Here is a 19,442-nt window from a genome sequence, read left to right as displayed (position 1 = left end):
ACGAGGGCTCTTGGATGATCTTAGAAGAAGTACTCTCTTTCCACTCCTAACTAGACCGACCGATGTAATTGTCGTACATTTAGTGAACTTAGAAAGTGAAGTTAGGTAACATGTTGTAATATTTGCGTAGTATGGCAATTTTCAGACGACAATATTCCAGTGATAAGCAGAGGAAAAGGGTGGGAAAAACAAGGAGAACCGCAGGAACAAAAAGAAGAGAAGAAAAACAAAAAAGGTAAGGTAAAATATCCAATCTAGATAGAGTTTGGTCCTTGGTTCAATGGTCCACTTTGGAGTTTGAATCGCTGCCATCATCATCATTATCATCATCCTCAACATCATCACTATCAATGTCGGCTATACATCCGCCCCGACAGACAAAGCGACCACCGCATGAGCAGGCCTGAGGTCCGTCTTTGGAGTAAACAATATCGGCGAAATAGATCGCTGAATCAAGAATGGTGTCGCCCTCCTCAACCTGGGGGATCTCTTTGTCCAGTTGCTTTCGTAATTCTTCTTCCCCGTCGTCCCTATGGTCGTATTCGAAATCTTCTCGGCGTTGCTGCAACGTATCAATAACGTCCGAAGTTATCGAGTGGCGACTTGAGACAAGAGGAAAGTGCAGTAGTATTGGAATAGGCTATTCGTCAGGTTGGATTTCATCGGAACACCCTCGTTTCCGGACTCTCGTTTTGCGATGCAAGAAGGGCCCACACCGCCTGACATCAAGTTCGAACTCAAATTCGGTTTCAATTGTTCCCAGATAGATAGATATGTCAATTGCGGACCGATAAATTTCGACAAGCCCTTCGTATCGGTTTGTAAATTCATTCGAGTCGGTCATTTTCTTCAATACTACCTGCAAGGCTTGACACTCCTTGAGCATACTGGTCGCAAGTCGATTTGCGAGCAGCTCCTGGGCCTTGCCGGTTTGATGTGCAACCCTGTAGTTCCTCGTATGTTCGGGGTGGACCTGATTTAGGAGCTGGGTTGTCGTTCTCCGCCAGTCAGATGCTCTGATCGGGTCAACTGCGGTATGGATAAGAAGTTTATTAGTCTACCAGATACTTGTACACCCCCCAGGACAAGCTAAATGATTTGCAGACATACCTTTGATTAGCCTCTTCCAAAGTCCCCACAATTCCTTCCCAAAGGCTGGTGGATCCATGCTTGACTGGCTACCTGTGCCCTCCTGACTGCCCTCAACGTAGACAAATGGATTACTGATAACATCTTCAAAGAGGTGCTTCATTAACACCGTGCCTGGCAGAAAATACCAGAAGTTATTATAGCCAAGCTTGTCAAGTCTAGCCTCAATCGACCTCCAATCTTTGTCCAGGCAAAAGTTCCCAAGGCTGTCCAGAATTATCTGTAAATCGCCGGCAGACAACCTATCCCTGAGCTTTGCTCTCCTGTAGCAGTATTTATCCACCCAAGTTGAGACACGCCGGCTGAAGTCGTGGAACAGGTTCTTTGTACAGCCTTCATTCCATTCACCCCTATAGCTCAAAGACCTCGGGCGTGTCCAAACAATGGATCTACCTGGGCGTCTTTCTTCTGGTAACTCTGGTAACCCGTGTTCATCAACAGGCACCTCATGCTGTTGAACCTCTGTGGATTCTTTAACATTTGCTGACGCTGTAGATTCAGAAGCTGAGCTAGCGTCGATTTTGGCTTTCATCGATGTCTGGATTTCTGGTGACGCTGGAGGTTCCGAAGCAGAGCTGGTGTTAACCTTATCCTCTGTCGATCTTTGGACCTCAGGTGGTGTCTTAGGCTCAAAAGCCGACTTGGATTCGGTACTTTGATGGACCCTGGGCTTCCTCCCCTTCAATTCGGTCGCTTCTTGTTTCTCTAACAACCTAGGAGAGCGCCTTTTCTATACAGTCCACAAACTTCATTAGCATTTTTCAGAAGCTCCACATCTTTCATGGAACCAAGCTTCGTTCATGTGGTCCCGCAAGGTCTGACTGCATTAGAGCCCCGCAACACAAGGCCCACTGTGGGATAGTCAATATCCACAACGTGCAGAAGAGCCTGGACGGTTGGAGGAGAATGAGTGAAGGATGCATTGACGCTCGTTTCTTACCTGTGAAGGTTCGCTAGTGTTCTTTGCCTTTCTTTTTCCCATCTTGAAGCCCACTGTAGTTTTGCTCACTAGACGGTGTTGCCTGTCTATCCAAATGGCACAGTTTTGATACTAATCACGGGGAAAGCACTGTGTGACAATATTAAGATTCTCTCGGAGTTTATATACGATGGTTATAAGTCAGATTCTTTGAGCATCGGCTGGCCTTTTTAAGACTTCTACAATGCGGTTCCTGGATAGTCATAAGACAGGCGGTATTGCCCAAAGCATGAGGCAATAAATAATGGAAGTACCAATACAAAAGGACGAAAGAAAAGGCCAGGGACAAGGGTCTCGCCTTTGAACTTTGGGATCGCGGGAAAGGTTGAAAGCCATCGTCAAGGGGAATGGTGGCAACCGTATCCACCCAGCCTTTTCTCTCAATTGTCAGGTGATAGAATCATAGAGGTCCAGGCCCGTCATTTGGGCGCATGCCACTCGCTTGGGCAAATTTACACTTACTCTTCTGTCTCACTCATGAAGGGCGTCAGCTGGATCTAGATCTCCTCAGATTTGGACAAGCAATATAACTTACGTCCAATCTACCTAGTTCGTGGCTGCCTCTGTCCATCCCCAGAACCACTTTCAATACTTTTCCCTTGTCTAAATTGTGCTTTCTTTGGTTTCCTATCTACCTATATCTTTGTGTCCAAACCAACATAATCTTAGCCGAACTGGTCCCCCGAATAACGCCATAATGACCATGGAACGTACTCGGAAGATCGCTGTGTCCGTGGATTGCGGAACTACTCATACGAGTAAGACTTTTGGAACCCCAAGCTGGTCGAGCAAGGCTCGGGCATAGACATTGATCAGTCGGAGCAGGTGTTGCATGGATTCATCCCGACTCTACGAATGTGAGATTTATCGACACTTGGCCCGGAACGCAGATCCGTTCGACGCGTGTCCCAACCCGCATCGCCTACAGTTTCAAGAAGCGAGTCCTCCAAAACGCGGCATGGGGATACATGATTACCGAAGATCATGTAACTTCTTCCTGGGTTAAGCTCCTCTTAGAACCTGAAGTAACGGAAAAGATCATCGCCGATGACAACGAGCAGTGGAAAGATTCCGTGGGAATCTTCCACCGGCCTGGAGGCAGGGACCCTACCAGTATCATTAGAGACTTCTTGGACCGCCTCAGGAAATATTCGGAGACTCACATTAAGAGAAAATGCAATGACAACGACCTTGGGATATTGCCATTTGCATACATTCTGACTGTACCGGCGACATGGTCGGAAGCAGCTATAAGCACCATGAAGAAAGCCGCTCGGGCAGCAGGTTTTCGCGGAATTGCTGGAGACGACCCTCTCGTCCTCTCTGAGCCAGAAGCAGCACTGACAACAATGTTATGTGATCCGTTGATTCCCATTCAGGTGTGCCTCTTACGCTGCTGTTTTGTTTCCACATCTTGAAGGTATTGTGCATGTTGACTTTAGTATTAGGCGGGAGACGGAGTCGTTGTCTGTGACTGTGGAGGTGGAACGCTTGTAAGGATATATCCAGCTCTCTATCACCCTTTGAAAGTCTGGCTTACCACATACAGGATATTGGCACCTACGTCATCCACCAGAAAGAGATTGGGGACTACAGAACTGTAAGCAATTACACAGGTAGGTCTCCCCCGTCAGGATTGCCACATTTACGAACACACCCTGAAGTCGAGTAGATCCTTCGGGGGGTAGCACTATGATAGACCGGGAATTTTACGCTGTCGCGTCTGAAAATTTGAAGTCAAAGAAGTTGAGGCGCTCGGTCTTTTCCCCAACTGGTCGTTTAATGAGCGATTTTGAGTCAGCCAAACGTGACTTCGAAGGCACCATCGGTCAAGAAATTGGCGATATACAATATCGTATATCGACAGGTTTTCGCAAGTTCGAGTTCACAAAGTCTGCTGCTTCCCCCCTCCCCCTTCCCCGCCTACCTTTCCTCTGTCGGCTTTTTGTGGGGAATAAATCTAATCGAATAGTAACAGTGTCGATATGCTCGATCTTCAGTATCCTCTCATAGTGACAATCTGCGATGTTCTGACAGCGCAGATTAATCGAGCACATGACTTGATTGGACGCCCAGTAATCAAGGTATGGAGTACTGATTATCTCACTGACATATTTTCGCACATTTATCGATTCAGGCACTGACAAACACACAGCACGTTTACGTATCCGGCGCGGCGGCACACTCCGTCTATCTTTATAACGCCATTCAAAGGCTTTTCGCGAACTCGCAGATAACGGTCCACCGACACCAAACGCCGTAAGTCTGCCCGTACCTTCTTACCTGACATTGTCTAACAGTGATCCATGAGTTAGAGAGACTGCTGTAGCTGAAGGCGCTGCTCGCTGGGCGTACAGGAACCTTCTTTCGGTTGAGCTCGACCGTCATTACGGTGTTGAGTCCTCTGGCCCTCTAGTTGGTGCCATGGACCTCGATAACCAAGAACCTCGAGCGCCTCAGGGGCATCCCGTGTCTTGGGTTCTTAAAGTGGTGAGTTCAATGAAAGTAGCAAGCTATGCAAACATGCTCTGATAGTGACGTTTCTCTCCTCAAGGGGGACCGGTGCTCAATTGGCGAATTGCGAACCGCCACATTTACCTGCCGGGTCTTTCAAGATTTTCCTTTAGCAGTTATCAACATCTACGATGCAGTACCGAGGCCTGTGGGCGGACAAAACAATGCGATATACGGTTCGAAGAACTTTCATTTTCTCATCTTTGTGACCCATTCTTTGTGACCCGTATGAAATAAACCCTGATCGAAAACCAGATGTCCGGAACATTGGCCATGTATTCTGCAACTTCGTCGACGCATTAAGTTCAGGAGGTACAAGAAGTGGAGACACCATTGATGTGAAGCTCCGCCTTACTCTTGAAATAAGTAAGATTTACGTCAGGGCAACTTCCTCCCATGGCCACGACTTTGGGAAGGTGGAAATCGATCGTTTCCGTTGACAGAGTAGGGCCTGATCGCGAAGACCCTCTGTGATCGCTTTGCTGCATGGTGTGGCACGAGGAAAGTTCTTGGAAGTGAACATTTTCGGAGCGAGGTCAACTGACATGGCAACTTTCATTCGCTACGTGTCTCTTTTATCTTTTGAAGCTGTTGTTGTTATTTGTTGATTCCATTATTCCATTATTCCCACATCTCTGCTGTGTTTTTGCTTTTGAAAGAAAAAGTTTGTGACTTGCATTTCCTGTCTCAAGTCTCGGGGATTTCATCTATTTCGGGCCTTCTTTTACACACACACTCTCTCTCTCCCCTCCCTCCCCTTTCGTATTTCTCATAAGTGCGCTATTCAGATTGACACTGGCAATTCTATTGAAGTTTCAGATTCATGGAAACCTGTACTGTAGTTGTTGTATAGAATAAGCATGGTCTGTAGGAGTCAACGGGCGCATTCAAATCGCTGCACAACACCAAACCCACAGTTTCAATGTACTGGTCCTTGTCAACTATCATCACACAATCACGGCAAAAGTATTAAACCCTGCTCGATCAATCGGTGGCTCCGAACCTCAAGTTTTCATTGTTATTGACTTTATTGAAATTTGATACCATGCTGGTTGGTGTTTATTTTCAGACAAACACAACACAGCACAGCACGCATTCTAAGGCTACAAAGAACTGCAAATTATTCGTATTCAGTTCACAGGGGCTTTCGAGCATTCACTGCTCGTTTGGGTCTGTTTGACGCCAGAGTATGTGATTTATAGAATGATGCTCAACGGACGAGTCAACTCCAAGGTGGCATTAGTACATATTAAGTTCCCGCTCGGTCGGCCACCCACGGTGTGCTATACAAGAAGCACCTTTTGTCATCTGACATATTTCTGTTACTGGAGGTTGAACGTTGATCTCATAAATAAATCGAGATTGAGGTATGACCGACAACCTGATCCAGTAAGTCTTCTATTAGATAATATCGATCCTCTTTGGGCTGTGACAGTAGCGAAAAGAGTTGGACGCTATTTGTCTCATATTAAAGAGGTTCGGTAATGCACAGATCAGAGAAATAGAAGGAATAAAAAAAAAGTAAATTGCGATAATACTCTTCCCGAAAGGTGCAATTTCTAGATGATTGAGATATTGTTTGCAATGGAAGAGTTTCGGCAGGTCATTATTGATGAAGCCAGACCACACAGAGAGACCGGGCCAGTGACAAATAATCCAGGAACTCGTCGAGAGCAAGACTTGTTTTGTAGCAGAAGGAGATGAAAGAAAAGCAGAAACAAAAAAACATCTCCCCGACTGGGAGTCGAACCCAGGTCTCCCGCGCTTGTTCCCAGGTGGGATTGACAAGCGGAAATCATGACCGTTAGACCATCGAGGACTTATTATTTGATTGTTATTTTATTTGCGTACTTATTTAAGCAAATAGAAGCGCAATGCTTTTGAAAAAAATGAAAGAGCAAAAAGTGGACTCGCCGGGAATCGAACCCGGGACCTCTCCAATGCGAATGGAGCGTCATACCCCTAAACCACAAGCCCATCTTATTGGTAGAGTACGACGAGTCTTGTTACATAAAGGTAAAACGTTTGCTCTCGTTCCAAAAACTTCTGCATTAGAACCCAGTCCGGGTTATCTGATAGGAAAAAACGAGTACAACGCTTTTTTTGGGAATTAACGCGTCATCGTTTTAGAAGTGACTTGCTTCCGTCCGTGCAATGCCGCTATTCCAGCACTTGCTGTTCCTCGGGATGCGGAGAAAGAAGCGGGGAAATGCAAATGTAACCTATCAACCTCCCCAGACTGGGAGCACATCCACGCTCATCTCAAATCTGATCATGTTTCTTTCACAAAATGGTGTCAATCTATACTACCGAGTCTCAATATTAGACAAGGATCTTGCCTCTACATATACATCCATTGCTATATGCCCTCCTGACTGCGGCCTCGTCTCTTGACCTTTGTCTTGTATAGTGAGAGCCACCTGAATTGCCCATCTTCTTTGGCTCAGGAATATTCCCACAACATTACCGTTATTGGCATAACCAACAGATCACTTGTCTCATACCCGAGCTCTACTAGAAAGTGATATCTGTTGGGTGGATTCACTTTACATAGACGCATAGCTAAAGCCTCCCCCGCGATACTTATATATAAATTCGGCATCATGTACAGATTCCCGCCTGGTCTCGCCCGTTGGACACCACGACTCGCACCGACAATACTACAAACGCCATCGAAGCAATACTACCACCGTCACAAGCAATCTTCCTATCCACATACCATAAGACCATCGAAGACCGAACTAGAAAATAGTAACAAACTCACCCCACAAAACCTCGAAACCGCCATCCGCTCCCTCTTCCACGACGGCCTAGTCATCATAGAAAACGCCATTCCATACGACCCCCTCGACCACCTAAACACAAAAATGATACAAGACGCCTACATCCTGCAAGCCAGAAGCGAGAATAGTCCTTAAAATTACAACCCAGGGAACATCCAACAAGATCCACCCCCGATAAGAGAATATTTCCACAAAGATATCTTCCTAAGTACGTGATTATTCTCCCCAAGCATTCCAATCCACTCCTGCTAAAGTAATCACCACAGACCCCCTCGCCATTCAAATTACCTCAACAGCCCTAGGCCCCCGTCCTAAGTGGACCTTCTGCTCAGGTAACACCGCCATGCCACCAACCAGTACCTGTCCCCCCACATCGCAGCCCGTACACACCGACGCGGATTTCGATCATCCATCGCATCCATTCGCCTACGTTATTAACGTCCCTTTGGTTACTATGACGCCCGAAAACGGATCCACAGAGATCTGGCTCGGCACGCACGTGGACTCGGGTCTGCATGTGCAGGAGGGAGCGCATGGCACTGATCGAGCTAGTGGGCGGATCAAGGTACAGGAGGTGGAGAGACGTCGCACTGTGGGAATGCCCTGTCAGCCTGTTGTACCGAAGGGGGCGTTGGTGATTCGGGATTTGAGGCTTTGGCATGCGGGAATGGGGAATCGGACGGGAGATGTGAGGGTTATGTTGGCTATGAGCAAGTATATTTTTTTTCCCATTTGGATTTGGTTACTTGGTTGTGGTGGCTGGTGCTGAGTAAGATTTTTGTGTAGTTCATTTCGCGCCGTGGTATCGGAATAGGATGAGATTGGAGCTTGCGGAGGAGTTGAGGCCCGCGGTGGAGAGGGAGACGAGCTTGGAGGTTCCAGTTGATTGGATGTCGGAAGAGCAGGCGTTGGAAAGGTATCTGAATCGGGGATTTGGGAATGAGTATGATTTTAGTCAGGAGGTGTAGGAATAAGAAGCGGCTTGCGATGGGTAGATATTGTCGCGCTCTGATAAGAGTGGCAGTAGCATTTGATAAGGGTGGAAATATGGTGTGTTCATGGACTACATTGAGACTCATCGTCACCAACAATTCATATTGCTATCTCTTAGGCTACTACCAGAAAGTAACCAGCCACCTTCAACACTATACTAACAACAGTTGCCACTAGGTGCCATTGGTTGAACAAACAGGCACCACCCGCACGACGTTTGACTGAGGGAGAACCTCAAGGAGTGAATTGCATATCCTCAATCTCGAGAGAAACGATCCAGCTTCAAGATCATGTACTCCTCCCAGTGGCTAGAACCTCCCATTTGGACTTGAGACTGCACTGCCCCATGCTCGTGCTTTCCGACCGAAGCTGCCTTCGGAGGTAGCACCTCGGCCTTAGTCCTCACAGAAGCAGTAGCTGTCAAAACCCTTCCCCTGGCATCAATAGCCTCTGCAGACACTGCGTGAATGACACGACCCGGAAGTGATAGCGCAGTTTCAAAACCAGTCCTCTTCGCATCGCCCAAGAACTCGCGCGAGCCGTACTCATCAACCACGCTATAAAAGCGCCAGACCTTTGTCTCAGTGTCACCGTTCCACGAGACATAAAGGGTCGTACCCTCGTCATTCTGAAGAGATACGATAGCCGGCATTTCATTAGGAAGTCCAGTCCAGTTATACCGGAAAGCACGGTAATTCTCGACACCTTCTCCCAGAAAGCCCGAGTCCATGTAGGCGTGTAGAATTGGAGTGCCGTCAGGGCGGAATTCAGTCAATGCACCCTCGGAGCCCCAGTTCACAAGGACGTTGCCGTTGGGTAGCAATTGGGTGCCGCCTTGAGACTTTGACAATAGGCCATCGGGTGGTTGGAAGGCTTGGACGATGGATGCGTTCCAGGTGGCAGTATTGACTTTGATGATCTTGCCTTGTGAGAATGGGTGGGTGTGGACTTCGTGGCCGCGACCGTTCTCGGTGCCGTGAGCGGAGTTGTCATATAGGGATATTATCTCGGAGTCACCGTCTTTGGAAACGAATCGAGCGTGGTGTTGGAAGCAGAAGTTGGCGTTTGGGCCTAGTTCGAAGTCGGACTTGACACCTCCCAGACGCCAGATGATCTCGCCGCTGCTGCCGTTGATTTTGTGTACGGCGCAGGCATCACGGGCGGAGATGAGATAGTTCCCGTCAATGTCTTTGTCCACGGAGTTTATGTGGAAGTAGTCCCATGCATCTGAAGAGTTGTAGCCTGCGCCAGCTTGGCCAGGGTTGATGGGGAGGATTGCCTCTGAGAGAGTTTAGTTGGTTGCAGGCGTGTGCTGTGAAGGAGGAAGAACTAACCGTCGGGAAGGACATGATCCAAGCTGGACCACTCAAACAGAACATCACCGGTTGCAATATCAAGCTCTGTTACCCTGATTAGCTTTATCCTGTCATGCAAATGGATTTCATACCTTGGATGATGGCATCCACGATCCACTGTTGCTCCGCACTGGCTCCCCAGGGAGTGAGGTCCATTGGCACGGGTTGGTAGATTTGTATCAAAGCCGTCTCCTCATTGATAACGTGGAACTCATGCTTGTCCATAATCTTATGGTTACCAGCACGCAACTCGCGGATGGTCTCATAGTGCTGGTCTAGGAAGGTGACATGGCCGTGACCATGCCCATAAGCCGGATTATGGTCACCCTCGAAGCAGAATAGGACATCCTTGCCGTTCCATCGAGCTTTCTGAAAGTTGGTCGCCCAGATGGAGTAGTAGGAGTATCCGGACCAGATTAGCTCACCATCATCTCGAAAGATATAAGGAGAAGCCTGGCGAGGGCCATGCATTTCTCCCGGGGCATCTGCGATACCAGCAAAAGGAGCAACAAAGAGGTACCCTTTCTCCACATCTGCGGCTGCAGGGATGGTAATATTCAGCTTGGGCGGTGCCAGATCAGGGCGCGACTTGAATTGCCAGTCAGCTGCTACCAATGGTAGCAGCATCATGGAGGCTGAGACAGGCCAGGGTGAGCGCATGATGCGTGCTGAGAGCACATTGATCAGTCCCGTTTTTTCTCATCATCGTCAAGGATGGGTACATTAACCTTAGGTAAAATCGATGCACTATATTAGGAATTCCCGGAATTCGTTGGAGAAGGTCTGTAGACTTATGGACAGTGAGATGGAAACAAGAGCGTAGAAAAGGAGTTGAGAAGGAAGTTTATAGGCCTCTAGAAAAGGCCAAGCCCCCTCCCGCAAGAGGCAGCGATTCTTGCGTGCTCGTAACAGACCCCGCAGCGGGATGACATGTTCCAATGAAGTTATCCGCATACAATTACGGAACGTAGTTTTGTCTATTCCTCTGCGACTGTAGTCTACACAAATTGATCCGATTGAACCCTTTCATTCCCGCATTACCGTGAGCCAACATATCCTTCAAAATAACAATGCTTAAGTCGTCAGGTAGCCATAGCGATGGTAAGCAGAAAAGACTATAGTAGAGAAAAGCATTGACGTTGGTAAAGTGGGGATGGCCATGCCGATCAAATAAGCGAATGATGGCGGGGAGACAAAAGGGAAAGATTAGTGCTGATCAACCCAGCTTCTCGGAAGAGGTCCCGTCGGCAGACGCGAGTCTATCAGAGGTGAGGTAGACCGTATGAAAGACAGTAATCAGTTTTCCTAAGCTGTCGCATCAGCGTCCGTTTGCTCTGTTACCGGTTCATCCCCTTTGGCTACAAGGGTAGCCTCGTTACCGGCGAATAGAACCGCCATTTCTTCGAGCGAGAAAACACTCGCTTCGGGATATGCAGACCACAATACCAGACCAATAAAGCAGAATAAGGACCATCAAGATCAGGTGGTAGTTCTAGTCGATTTCAGCCAGGGTAGTCTGTTTGATGAAAATGTTGTGGATAGTCGAAACAATGATAAGACACCCAAGCCACCCACACCGAGTCTACGGCTGCGTAGATGTTTAGTTACATCCAGATCTCCATGGGGTAGGCCACCAGGAGCGGGCGGCCATGTTGAGCAAAAGTTAGTAAAAATTGACTCTATTTGCTGTTTTGCCACTCAAAAAGGTAGCGATACACATCTGCAATGGCACATCCACATACATTCTTTTCTATCTCGGTATAGTAAGCATAATTACCCAATGATCGTGCGCCCTGAACAATGGGGATTGCTTATTAAAATGTTCTTGTAGACCCCAAACAGGGAGCAGCCGGGGAAGCGGTTTACCACTGTTTCGTGAATTGGAGGAGGAGGAGTGTTCTCCCGAAGCCGATGGCCTCATTGCTTTTGTAATGAGGCATAAGAAGCGGTCGAGCCTACCGGTATGGACGTAGCTATCATAACCCCACCGCTACAGCAGGCTGCTTAAGTCAGCGTTCGAGAATGACCATGACCGATATTGATAATATCCTGGAACAAGTGACCATTGACGAGAAGATCTCGTTGGTCTCCGGCACTGACTTTTGTCGCACAGCCAGTATCCCCCAGCTGGGGATTCCCGCCATTCGAGTCTCTGATGTCAATGGAAAACCTGCAGTGCTTTCCTTGTGGTAAGTGCCTTAGGATTTCCAAGTAAAGAATACGACGTTCTGGAATGGGCTGTGAGACAGAGCACATTGCGACAATTGGTAAGACCGAGAAGCTATTTTAATGGCATGGCACGAATACCGAAGCAAGAGAAGATAAATAGCCATTAAGCCCGCAAAGGGTACCAATCAACCACAGCACTTCTATTCATTCAAGTCTTAATGAACCGTAGATTCCAAACACTAGCCCAACCCCTAGATTGCGGATTTATGAACATCTCCATGGCCGCAACTCACAGACCGAGATTGATAACTGACCAAGGAAGATTATGCTTGTTTGATGCTGTAGAGTTACTATCGACGTTATCAAGAGCAATCTCTTGAACATCGAATGTCGCGGCTAGTCCACAAATGCTAGCATGCACATGTTTCTGTATGGGTGGCTGGAACACTACCAAGTATTCGTACATCCATGAAAAGAAGCTTGGGAAATGATCCAAGTGCGCTGGAACTCGACGTATGTAGGTACCAGAGTCTGATATATGAATGATCTCGGTGAAATCATCGGATGCCGAAGCGGAAGAAAACGCACATCACAGTCTTCCACCTAGTAAGATGTAATGGGGCGTGCATCCTTCTTGCTAGAGAGGAACTATCGGACTTATCTATCGGCTCTGCATTCGTCAGCAAGCTTTACCACATCATGCCGTCACAAATCATATTCCCTCCGCACGCGGGCCGCAAGTTGCCGCAATCCCAACAAGACAGTGTATTTTCGGACATCTCCCGACTTAGTGGAGTCATATGCAAATGGCACGCTTTACTGTACTACACTCAATGACAATTGAGTATGCCCAATCTGTGTGGCTGCCCCCGACTCAGGCCAGAACAAGAAGCAACAGCGATGGCAGATGACCAGGGCTAATATATCCATCTTCCCCTTCTGCATTGCAACCGACAGTCTGATAGGGCTTTTCACCCGATTATGAGCTTGTGAGAGTAAAGATTGTCTTATGTTGTGAAACTTGGTTAAGCTTAGCCTATCTCCCCACAGCCCCGGCTAGACACCGAACCGAAACCTACATTGGGGCCTCTAACCAAGTGATTTACCAGCAGATGACTATGAGCTTGCGCTGATTGCAATTAGATAAAGAGAAACCAAGGTTTTAGAAACGGAAAACAACCAGGCTTAGCACCATTAAGATGACGATCGAATATTCTAAAGGTTGAGGTAAGAAATCTTAGGGTCAATTACTAAGGAAGTTGGAGACCCCAACTGACCGGAACCAAGCCGTTCTCTACCTATTAGTCTCAACCGCGGTCAGGTCGCCAACGGAACTGGGCCAGTCATGCAGAAGCTCCGAATCACTTTCTGGGTGGTGTACTCCTATGAGCGTATCTGTGCCTTTTTTACCGGTCGCCCCTCCGGATTTCTTGACTCACACATAGACGTCTCGTTTCCCGAGGACCTTCCTGACTGCAATCGCCAAACACCGTGCGGCGAGCCCATGAAAAGCTCGGACGGTCCCCTGACGGAATGCGCATACCTGAGGGCAATGGCACAAATTGGGCAACTGATAGAAAAGGTCTCCAGCGGTATATTCTCTTCATCTAACTTGCACACAATATACGACCATCGCAAGCTAAACACCACGATTTTGGAGTGTGATGCCGCGCTGCAGCAGATTGAGCGCTCCTTACCCTCTTATCTACAATTTGCCAGTCTAAACCGTCCCAAGAGCGAGGTGTGGCGGGAGATCCAGTGTACACATCTTGGGCTCGCGTTCCACTTAATTAAAATGATGACTCGTAGGCCCGCCATGGTATATTGCAGCATAGTTGGATCTGAACAAAATTGCGCATCTGGATTACCAGAAGTCGAAAGTCTTCAGGCCTCAATCAATCTTTCAATTCTGTCTGCCAAGGAGATTATCAATATTGCCAGCAGCGCCATCATGGAGAGGGCCACATGCATCCGAAACGATGCATCGGTGGCTAACTATATTGTGTCAGCATGCGTGACCCTGCTTTATGATGTTCTAAATACATCCGTCACTGTCGAACATGCCTTGGATATCTTCACGTCAGTGGAACGCGGAATTCAGTGCCTTGATAAAATGGAGCATCACGGGCCAATTACCGGAAAGGCATTAAGCTTGGATATCATGAAATGTGCTAAGGATGCTCTATTCCTGTCCACGTGCGAGGTTGATCTGGAAGAGAACTTAGCAGGCAGTTTTCCCTGGCTCAAGTAAGTTCGAATCCTTTCCTTGAAAGAGTATACTCGGAAAAGGCAAAACGCTCGCTAACTGCACCATCGCTAGTGATGGATATCTCTCTGCAAGGACAGAAGAGCTATTTAATTCCCTGGAAGAGCAGATTGACTATGCTTCTGAGATTCCGCCTCAGCCGTTCCAGCAACTTGCCGAAGGGAATGATTTTCTTTCGGCAAGCATTTCCGGCGTCGATTACATGTCCTATTGGCTGAAGGGCAATGCTACGGGGCCAGATGTTTCCGACTATCTATATGAAATCCCACTATAATAGTAGAAAATTGTAAATTCGGTCTCGGTTGCTTGGTAATGACGACGGAGTTCATCTTGCCGTTTTGGGCTCATTCCGAGCCGGTTCGGAATCAGTTGATCGGTGTCCACCATAGGGTTCTCATTATGCACCAATGAGAGGGCAGAGATTCATCCGAGCATGCTCGGATGCCAAAGAATTGCATACGGCTTTTGAGTATGCCTTCTTGACTTCTCCGGAGAGATCTGTTTATTAGCAAGCATTTCGGGACAGCAATAATGCTACACGTAAAATTTGGAGCATTGCGCGCGAGACCTATTTCAAATAGTCATCAACCCTTGGAAATGATGGTTTATAAATTGGCTCAACCCCTGTTGACTCTAGACCTTAACTATCTCTCAACCAGCCTATCCATCTGCACCCAAAGCGGTGGGGAAGAGGCATAAGAAGCTTTTTTTTTTTTTTTTTTTCTTACCAATTTTATGCGACTATCCGGCGCAATTTCGTGTGAAAAACTCACATTTCGAATACGCAGAACGGAGAAACCTCAATATTTGTGAACGGTATTCGTCAGCACAAGATATGGTCCCTCTACATGGTTGCTAACCTCTGGGTGCAAATGAGAGCAGAGAACACGGAAGAAACCATGAACCGGGATCCTATGTATCGCAAGGAGGGCCGCGCATTAGGCGTCGTCTTCGAAAATGTCACTGTTATTGGTGTTGCCGCTGGAGTTGATGGTATCATGACTCTTCCAGCCATGATCAACAAGATAGTTCAATGGCCTGTGACAGTCCTGACTCAAATGACTGGGAAAAGAAAAACGCTAACTACCCAGATTATTCGCGATGCTAACGGAGTGGTCTTCCCTGGCGAATTAATGCTAGTTCTGGGAAGATCTGGCGCCGGCTGTATAACCCTGCTCAAGACTTTGGCTAACAGTCAGGGGTCATTTCTGGAAGTACAGGGTCAATTGGCATATGCTGGTCTTTCGGGCAAAGAGATGGCACATCGATATCGGTCTGAGGTAGTCTATGCAAATGAGGAAGACTTCCACTTCTCTACTCTGACAGTTAAAAACACTATGGAGTTTGCCCTCTGGCTGCGGAAGCCCGCAAACGAAACGCGCTCGGACTCGGACTTTGCCCGCGAAAATATTGATGTCTTTCTAGGTTCTGTTGGGCTATCACACACCGCTGACATGATTGTAGGAGACGCCTTTGTTTGAGGTGTTTCTGGAGGCGAGCGCAAACGTGTCACCTTAATTGAAGCTTTGTCGGCAAATCCCGCGGTAGCGGTATGGGACAATCCTACCCGTGGTTTAGACAGTTTGTCGGCTACGGAGTTTGTGCAATTTGTCACATCAACTGCTCGTGATACCGGAATGAGCAATATTGTGACTATGTACCAAGTGTCAGAGACCATCTATGATTGCTTTGACTGGTTACTGTGCTTTACGATGGGGGGACCATCTTCTGCGGCAAGATAGACTGAGTTAAGGAATACTTCATTCGACTAGGCTTTGAATGCCGTGATCGCCAGATGATCCCAGATTTCCTGATCTCCGTCACTTCGCCAGCTGATTGTCTCATTCGAAAGGATGCTGCAGGAATTGTCCCGACTGATTCTGATCAATTGGCCGCAGCTTTCCGCAAGAGCCCCGAGTACCAGGAGCTTCGGAAGGAGATAGAAGCATATCATACCCAGGTTGGTAAGAACAGCCGGTTGATACAGGAATTCCGGGACAATGTACAGCAGATTTGCTCCTGCTGGGTATCCAAGCTCGCGATTGTACCTAACCCACTCCCGAAGCAGATTTGGATCATGATACTCCGATACTACCAGTTGTTATGGGGCGACAAGCGGACCTTTTTGATCATACTGGCCTTTGTCGTCTTGAATGCTGTGATAAATGGGCCGGCGTACTATATGGCTCCGAAGGATGAGACAGGGTCTTATGAGAAGAGCAGTGCCTTGTTCTTTGCTCTTATATATTTCTATCTCAATGCTTTGACCGAGGTTGTCACGACTGTCAAATCTCGGAGCATTCTTCTGAAGCAAGCTCAGTACGGCTTCCTTCACCCTAGTGCATTTGTGATTGCGCGAGCAATCGCAGACATACCTATTGCTTTCTTCCAGTGTCTCGTTTTCTCGTGCCTCTACTACTTCAGCATTGACCTGCAATGCACGGCATCCGCATTCTGGATATTTGTCCTCATTGTGTTCGCTTATTATACTGCTGTACAAAGTTTGTTCCGTATGTTGGGAGCTTGGGTTCCTAATATTTTGTTGTCCCTAATGATGGCAGGTAGTGCCATCCCCGTTGGTCTGCTTTACTCGGGGTTCGGACCTGGCCGGCCAACACAGCATCGGTGGGGTTCGTGGCTACGTCGCGCATCGCCATCGCCCTATGCTCTTGAGGCACTGATGGGTAATGAGTTTACTGGTATTAATTTGACGTGCTCAGAAAGCGAAATGGTCCTGTACGGCCTTTCATATACCCAGCTCTAGTACCAGACTTGCAGTATAACGGGCAGTCTGAAGGCCCACGATCCCGTTGCCGGCTCGGTATATTTGGTAGATTACTTTGGCTACACCCGCGACCATCTATGGCGCAATTTCGGCATCATCATGGTTCTCTGGTTCCTCTACACCGTATTGGGTAGCATTGGACTCACCGTCATGACCCGCGAATCTGGGGGATCGCAGAGCCGTATCTTCAAGTCGTCCAAGCAACGTGACGAGGAGAGCTTGCCCAAGTCGGCTGCAAGCTCCTCGTCCGCTACGCAGACGATCTGCGAAGATTCCCAACCTGACGGTATGAGAATCGAAGGTGCCCCGGACAGCAATTTTACCTTTACCGATGTCAGCTACACTGTCGCACACGATGGTGAAGACAAGCAGTTGCTGCACAAAGTGAGTGGGTATGCCCGCCCCGGGCAGCTGACAGCCCTGATGGGTGCCTCGGGAGCTGGCAAGACTACCCTGCTGGACACGCTTGCGCAGCGCAAGAGAACCGGCAAGATTGAAGGAACTTTTCGACTTAATGGTGAAATGTTGGATGAGTCCTTCGAGCGCTCATGTGGATTTGTAATGCAGCAGGATATTCATGAACCGTTCGCCACCGTACGCGAGGCATTGGAATTTTCGGCACACTTGCGCCAGCCCGCGCACATCTCAAACGAGGATAAGATGGCCTACGTCGAGCATATTATTCATCTTCTTGACCTCGAGAATATTGCAGAGGCATTGGTAGGCCAGCCGGGAGATGGACAGCTTAGCGTCGAAGAGCGTAAGCGTGTCACTATTGGAGTCGAACTTGCGGCACGGCCTAGTTCGCTCTTGTTCCTCGATGAGCCTACTTCCGGACTTGACAGCCAGGCCTCATTTGAGCTCGTGCTCTTCTTGCGTCGTATTGCAGCTGAAGGTATCCCTGTCTTGTGCACAATTCACCAGCCGTCCGGTGTGCTTTTTGATATGTTCGACCAAGTTCTGCTCCTCGCCCCAGGAGGCCGGACCGTCTACTTTGGCGAGACGGGTGAAAATTCCTCAAAAGTGGTCGATTATTTCGGGCGTCATGATGCTACAATTGGCAGCGACACTAACCCCGCTGAATTCATCCTCTCGACTGTCACGTCCAAGAACGAAGGCTCGCTGGACTGGCCGGCTATATGGCGTGCCTCCGCTGAAAACCAAGCCCTGGAAGCAACTATTACGCAGCTTAACTCCACCGTCGCCAGTAAGGAGACAAAGATCAACCCTTCGCAGCTTTACGCATCCTCCTCGCAGAACAAATACGCTCTATCCCTCTTGGCCCAGACCATCGCAGACACCAAGCGCCACTGGATTTCTGTCTGGCGGGACGGGATGTACAACTTCAGCAAAATAGCCAAGTCCCTCTTCGTCTCCATGTTCATAGCCTTCAGTTTCTTCCACGCCGGATACACCCTCCAAGGTCTACAAAACCAGATGATCGCCCTGCTCCTACTCTCCTGGATTATCCCCACCACCTGCGCCGATCTCCAGGACCTCTGGTTCCGCAAATGGGCCATCTTCACAGCCCGAGAGCAGAACGGTATCTACGACTGGCGCGCACTTCTTACCGCGTTGATTGTTGTCGAAATACCGTGGCAGCTGTTCACCTATACATTGGTCTACCTAGCCACCTACTGGACCGTGGGCTATCCAAACGAAACCCCTATTGCCGGACTCTACTACTTCATGTGGATCCTCCTCGGTATTTTCGGAACCGGATACTCCCACCTCCTAGCTGCGCTCTTCCCATCCGCAACTCTAGGCGGGTACGCTAATTCCCTCTTCTGGGTCGTCCTTATGATTGTTTCTGGAGTCTTGACTCCTCATGCATACCTGAACGATTTCTACCGCCCCTGGCTGTTTTGGATCGATCCCATGCGCTACTTCTTCGGCGCTTCGCTCGGTTCGGTCCTTCACGGCGTTGCGGTTGAGTGTTCCTCGAGTGATCTCGTCGTATTTGATGCTCCTCCAGGCAGTACTTGTGGCCAGTATGCGGCGGCCTTCTTGGGGAGTAACCCAGGCTACATCGTTAATCCGAACGCGACGGCAGATTGCTCGTATTGTCCGTATTCGGTCGGTGATGAGTATCTGGACACGTTGGATTATTCGTATGGGCAGCGCTGGTGGAATTGGGCGGTTTTTGTGGGCTTTTGCTGTACGAACTTTATGTTGGTTTATGTGGTGGTGTGATTCACTAAGGGGAGGGGGCAGAGACGTGCTTGAGGGGTTAAGCGGGGAGATGGATTTGATGTATGATAGAATTTAAAATGCGAAGACGGATGCTGGAGTAGTTAGGGATTGTCATTCAATGATCTACAAATTGTCAAAAACACTAGCAAGTGGGATAGAGAGGTGCTTACGGCGACTCCATGATAGTGGAAGATCGGATATTCCGAGGAAAATGAGAGCAACACCAAAGATTAAGTCAGCTTACTTGTAGACAAGC

The 19,442-nt window shown here is 48.3% G+C and overlaps 6 protein-coding genes and 2 non-coding genes across 8 annotated transcripts; 4 read left to right on the top strand and 4 right to left on the bottom strand.

Annotated features, from left to right (window-relative positions):
* Positions 1-277: 277 nt before the first annotated feature.
* Positions 278-2,396, bottom strand: BO87DRAFT_436553 (uncharacterized protein; the record flags this gene model as incomplete). Its single annotated transcript, XM_025627827.1, has 4 exons — positions 2,090-2,396; positions 1,111-1,879; positions 717-1,029; positions 278-602 (listed from the first exon to the last, which is right to left on the bottom strand). The coding sequence occupies exons 1-4, from the start codon at positions 2,129-2,131 to the stop codon at positions 278-280; spliced, it is 1,449 nt and encodes a 482-aa protein (XP_025479457.1). The 5' UTR covers positions 2,132-2,396.
* Positions 2,397-2,724: 328 nt separating this feature from the next.
* On the top strand, positions 2,725-5,246 carry BO87DRAFT_459296 (Hsp70 family protein). Its single transcript, XM_025628951.1, has 9 exons — positions 2,725-2,886; positions 2,954-3,507; positions 3,577-3,621; positions 3,678-3,744; positions 3,801-4,020; positions 4,107-4,212; positions 4,284-4,387; positions 4,444-4,618; positions 4,683-5,246. The coding sequence occupies exons 1-9, from the start codon at positions 2,826-2,828 to the stop codon at positions 4,863-4,865; spliced, it is 1,515 nt and encodes a 504-aa protein (XP_025479456.1). The 5' UTR covers positions 2,725-2,825; the 3' UTR covers positions 4,866-5,246.
* A 1,125-nt stretch (positions 5,247-6,371) lies between these two features.
* Positions 6,372-6,461, bottom strand: BO87DRAFT_t145. Its single transcript has one exon. It is a non-coding gene; the product is annotated as a tRNA-Asp (tRNA).
* An 86-nt stretch (positions 6,462-6,547) lies between these two features.
* On the bottom strand, positions 6,548-6,619 carry BO87DRAFT_t144. Its single transcript has one exon. It is a non-coding gene; the product is annotated as a tRNA-Ala (tRNA).
* Positions 6,620-7,479: 860 nt separating this feature from the next.
* BO87DRAFT_59888 (uncharacterized protein) lies at positions 7,480-8,486 on the top strand. Its single transcript, XM_025629418.1, has 3 exons — positions 7,480-7,633; positions 7,692-8,135; positions 8,212-8,486. Exons 2-3 carry the CDS (start codon positions 7,769-7,771, stop codon positions 8,391-8,393), a joined length of 549 nt encoding a protein of 182 aa, XP_025479455.1. The 5' UTR covers positions 7,480-7,633; positions 7,692-7,768; the 3' UTR covers positions 8,394-8,486.
* A 19-nt stretch (positions 8,487-8,505) lies between these two features.
* BO87DRAFT_335116 (arylsulfotransferase family protein) lies at positions 8,506-10,591 on the bottom strand. The gene is made up of 3 exons (XM_025620475.1): positions 9,866-10,591; positions 9,753-9,818; positions 8,506-9,699 (listed from the first exon to the last, which is right to left on the bottom strand). Exons 1-3 carry the CDS (start codon positions 10,431-10,433, stop codon positions 8,675-8,677), a joined length of 1,659 nt encoding a protein of 552 aa, XP_025479454.1. The 5' UTR covers positions 10,434-10,591; the 3' UTR covers positions 8,506-8,674.
* Positions 10,592-13,287: 2,696 nt separating this feature from the next.
* BO87DRAFT_436547 (fungal specific transcription factor domain-containing protein) lies at positions 13,288-14,482 on the top strand (the record flags this gene model as incomplete). Its single annotated transcript, XM_025627826.1, has 2 exons — positions 13,288-14,189; positions 14,263-14,482. The coding sequence occupies 2 exons, from the start codon at positions 13,288-13,290 to the stop codon at positions 14,480-14,482; spliced, it is 1,122 nt and encodes a 373-aa protein (XP_025479453.1).
* Positions 14,483-15,056: 574 nt separating this feature from the next.
* On the top strand, positions 15,057-19,336 carry BO87DRAFT_436541 (uncharacterized protein; the record flags this gene model as incomplete). The annotated part of the gene is made up of 4 exons (XM_025627825.1): positions 15,057-15,668; positions 16,004-16,718; positions 16,770-16,944; positions 16,987-19,336. The coding sequence occupies 4 exons, from the start codon at positions 15,057-15,059 to the stop codon at positions 19,184-19,186; spliced, it is 3,702 nt and encodes a 1,233-aa protein (XP_025479452.1). The 3' UTR covers positions 19,187-19,336.
* Positions 19,337-19,442: the final 106 nt, after the last annotated feature.

This window comes from Aspergillus neoniger, assembly GCF_003184625.1.
Source record: "Aspergillus neoniger CBS 115656 unplaced genomic scaffold BO87scaffold_17, whole genome shotgun sequence".
NCBI classification, from domain to species: Eukaryota; Fungi; Ascomycota; class Eurotiomycetes; order Eurotiales; family Aspergillaceae; genus Aspergillus; species Aspergillus neoniger.
The sequence above is the reverse complement of the archived record's forward strand: the minus strand, read 5'-3'. Positions and strand labels throughout refer to the sequence as shown.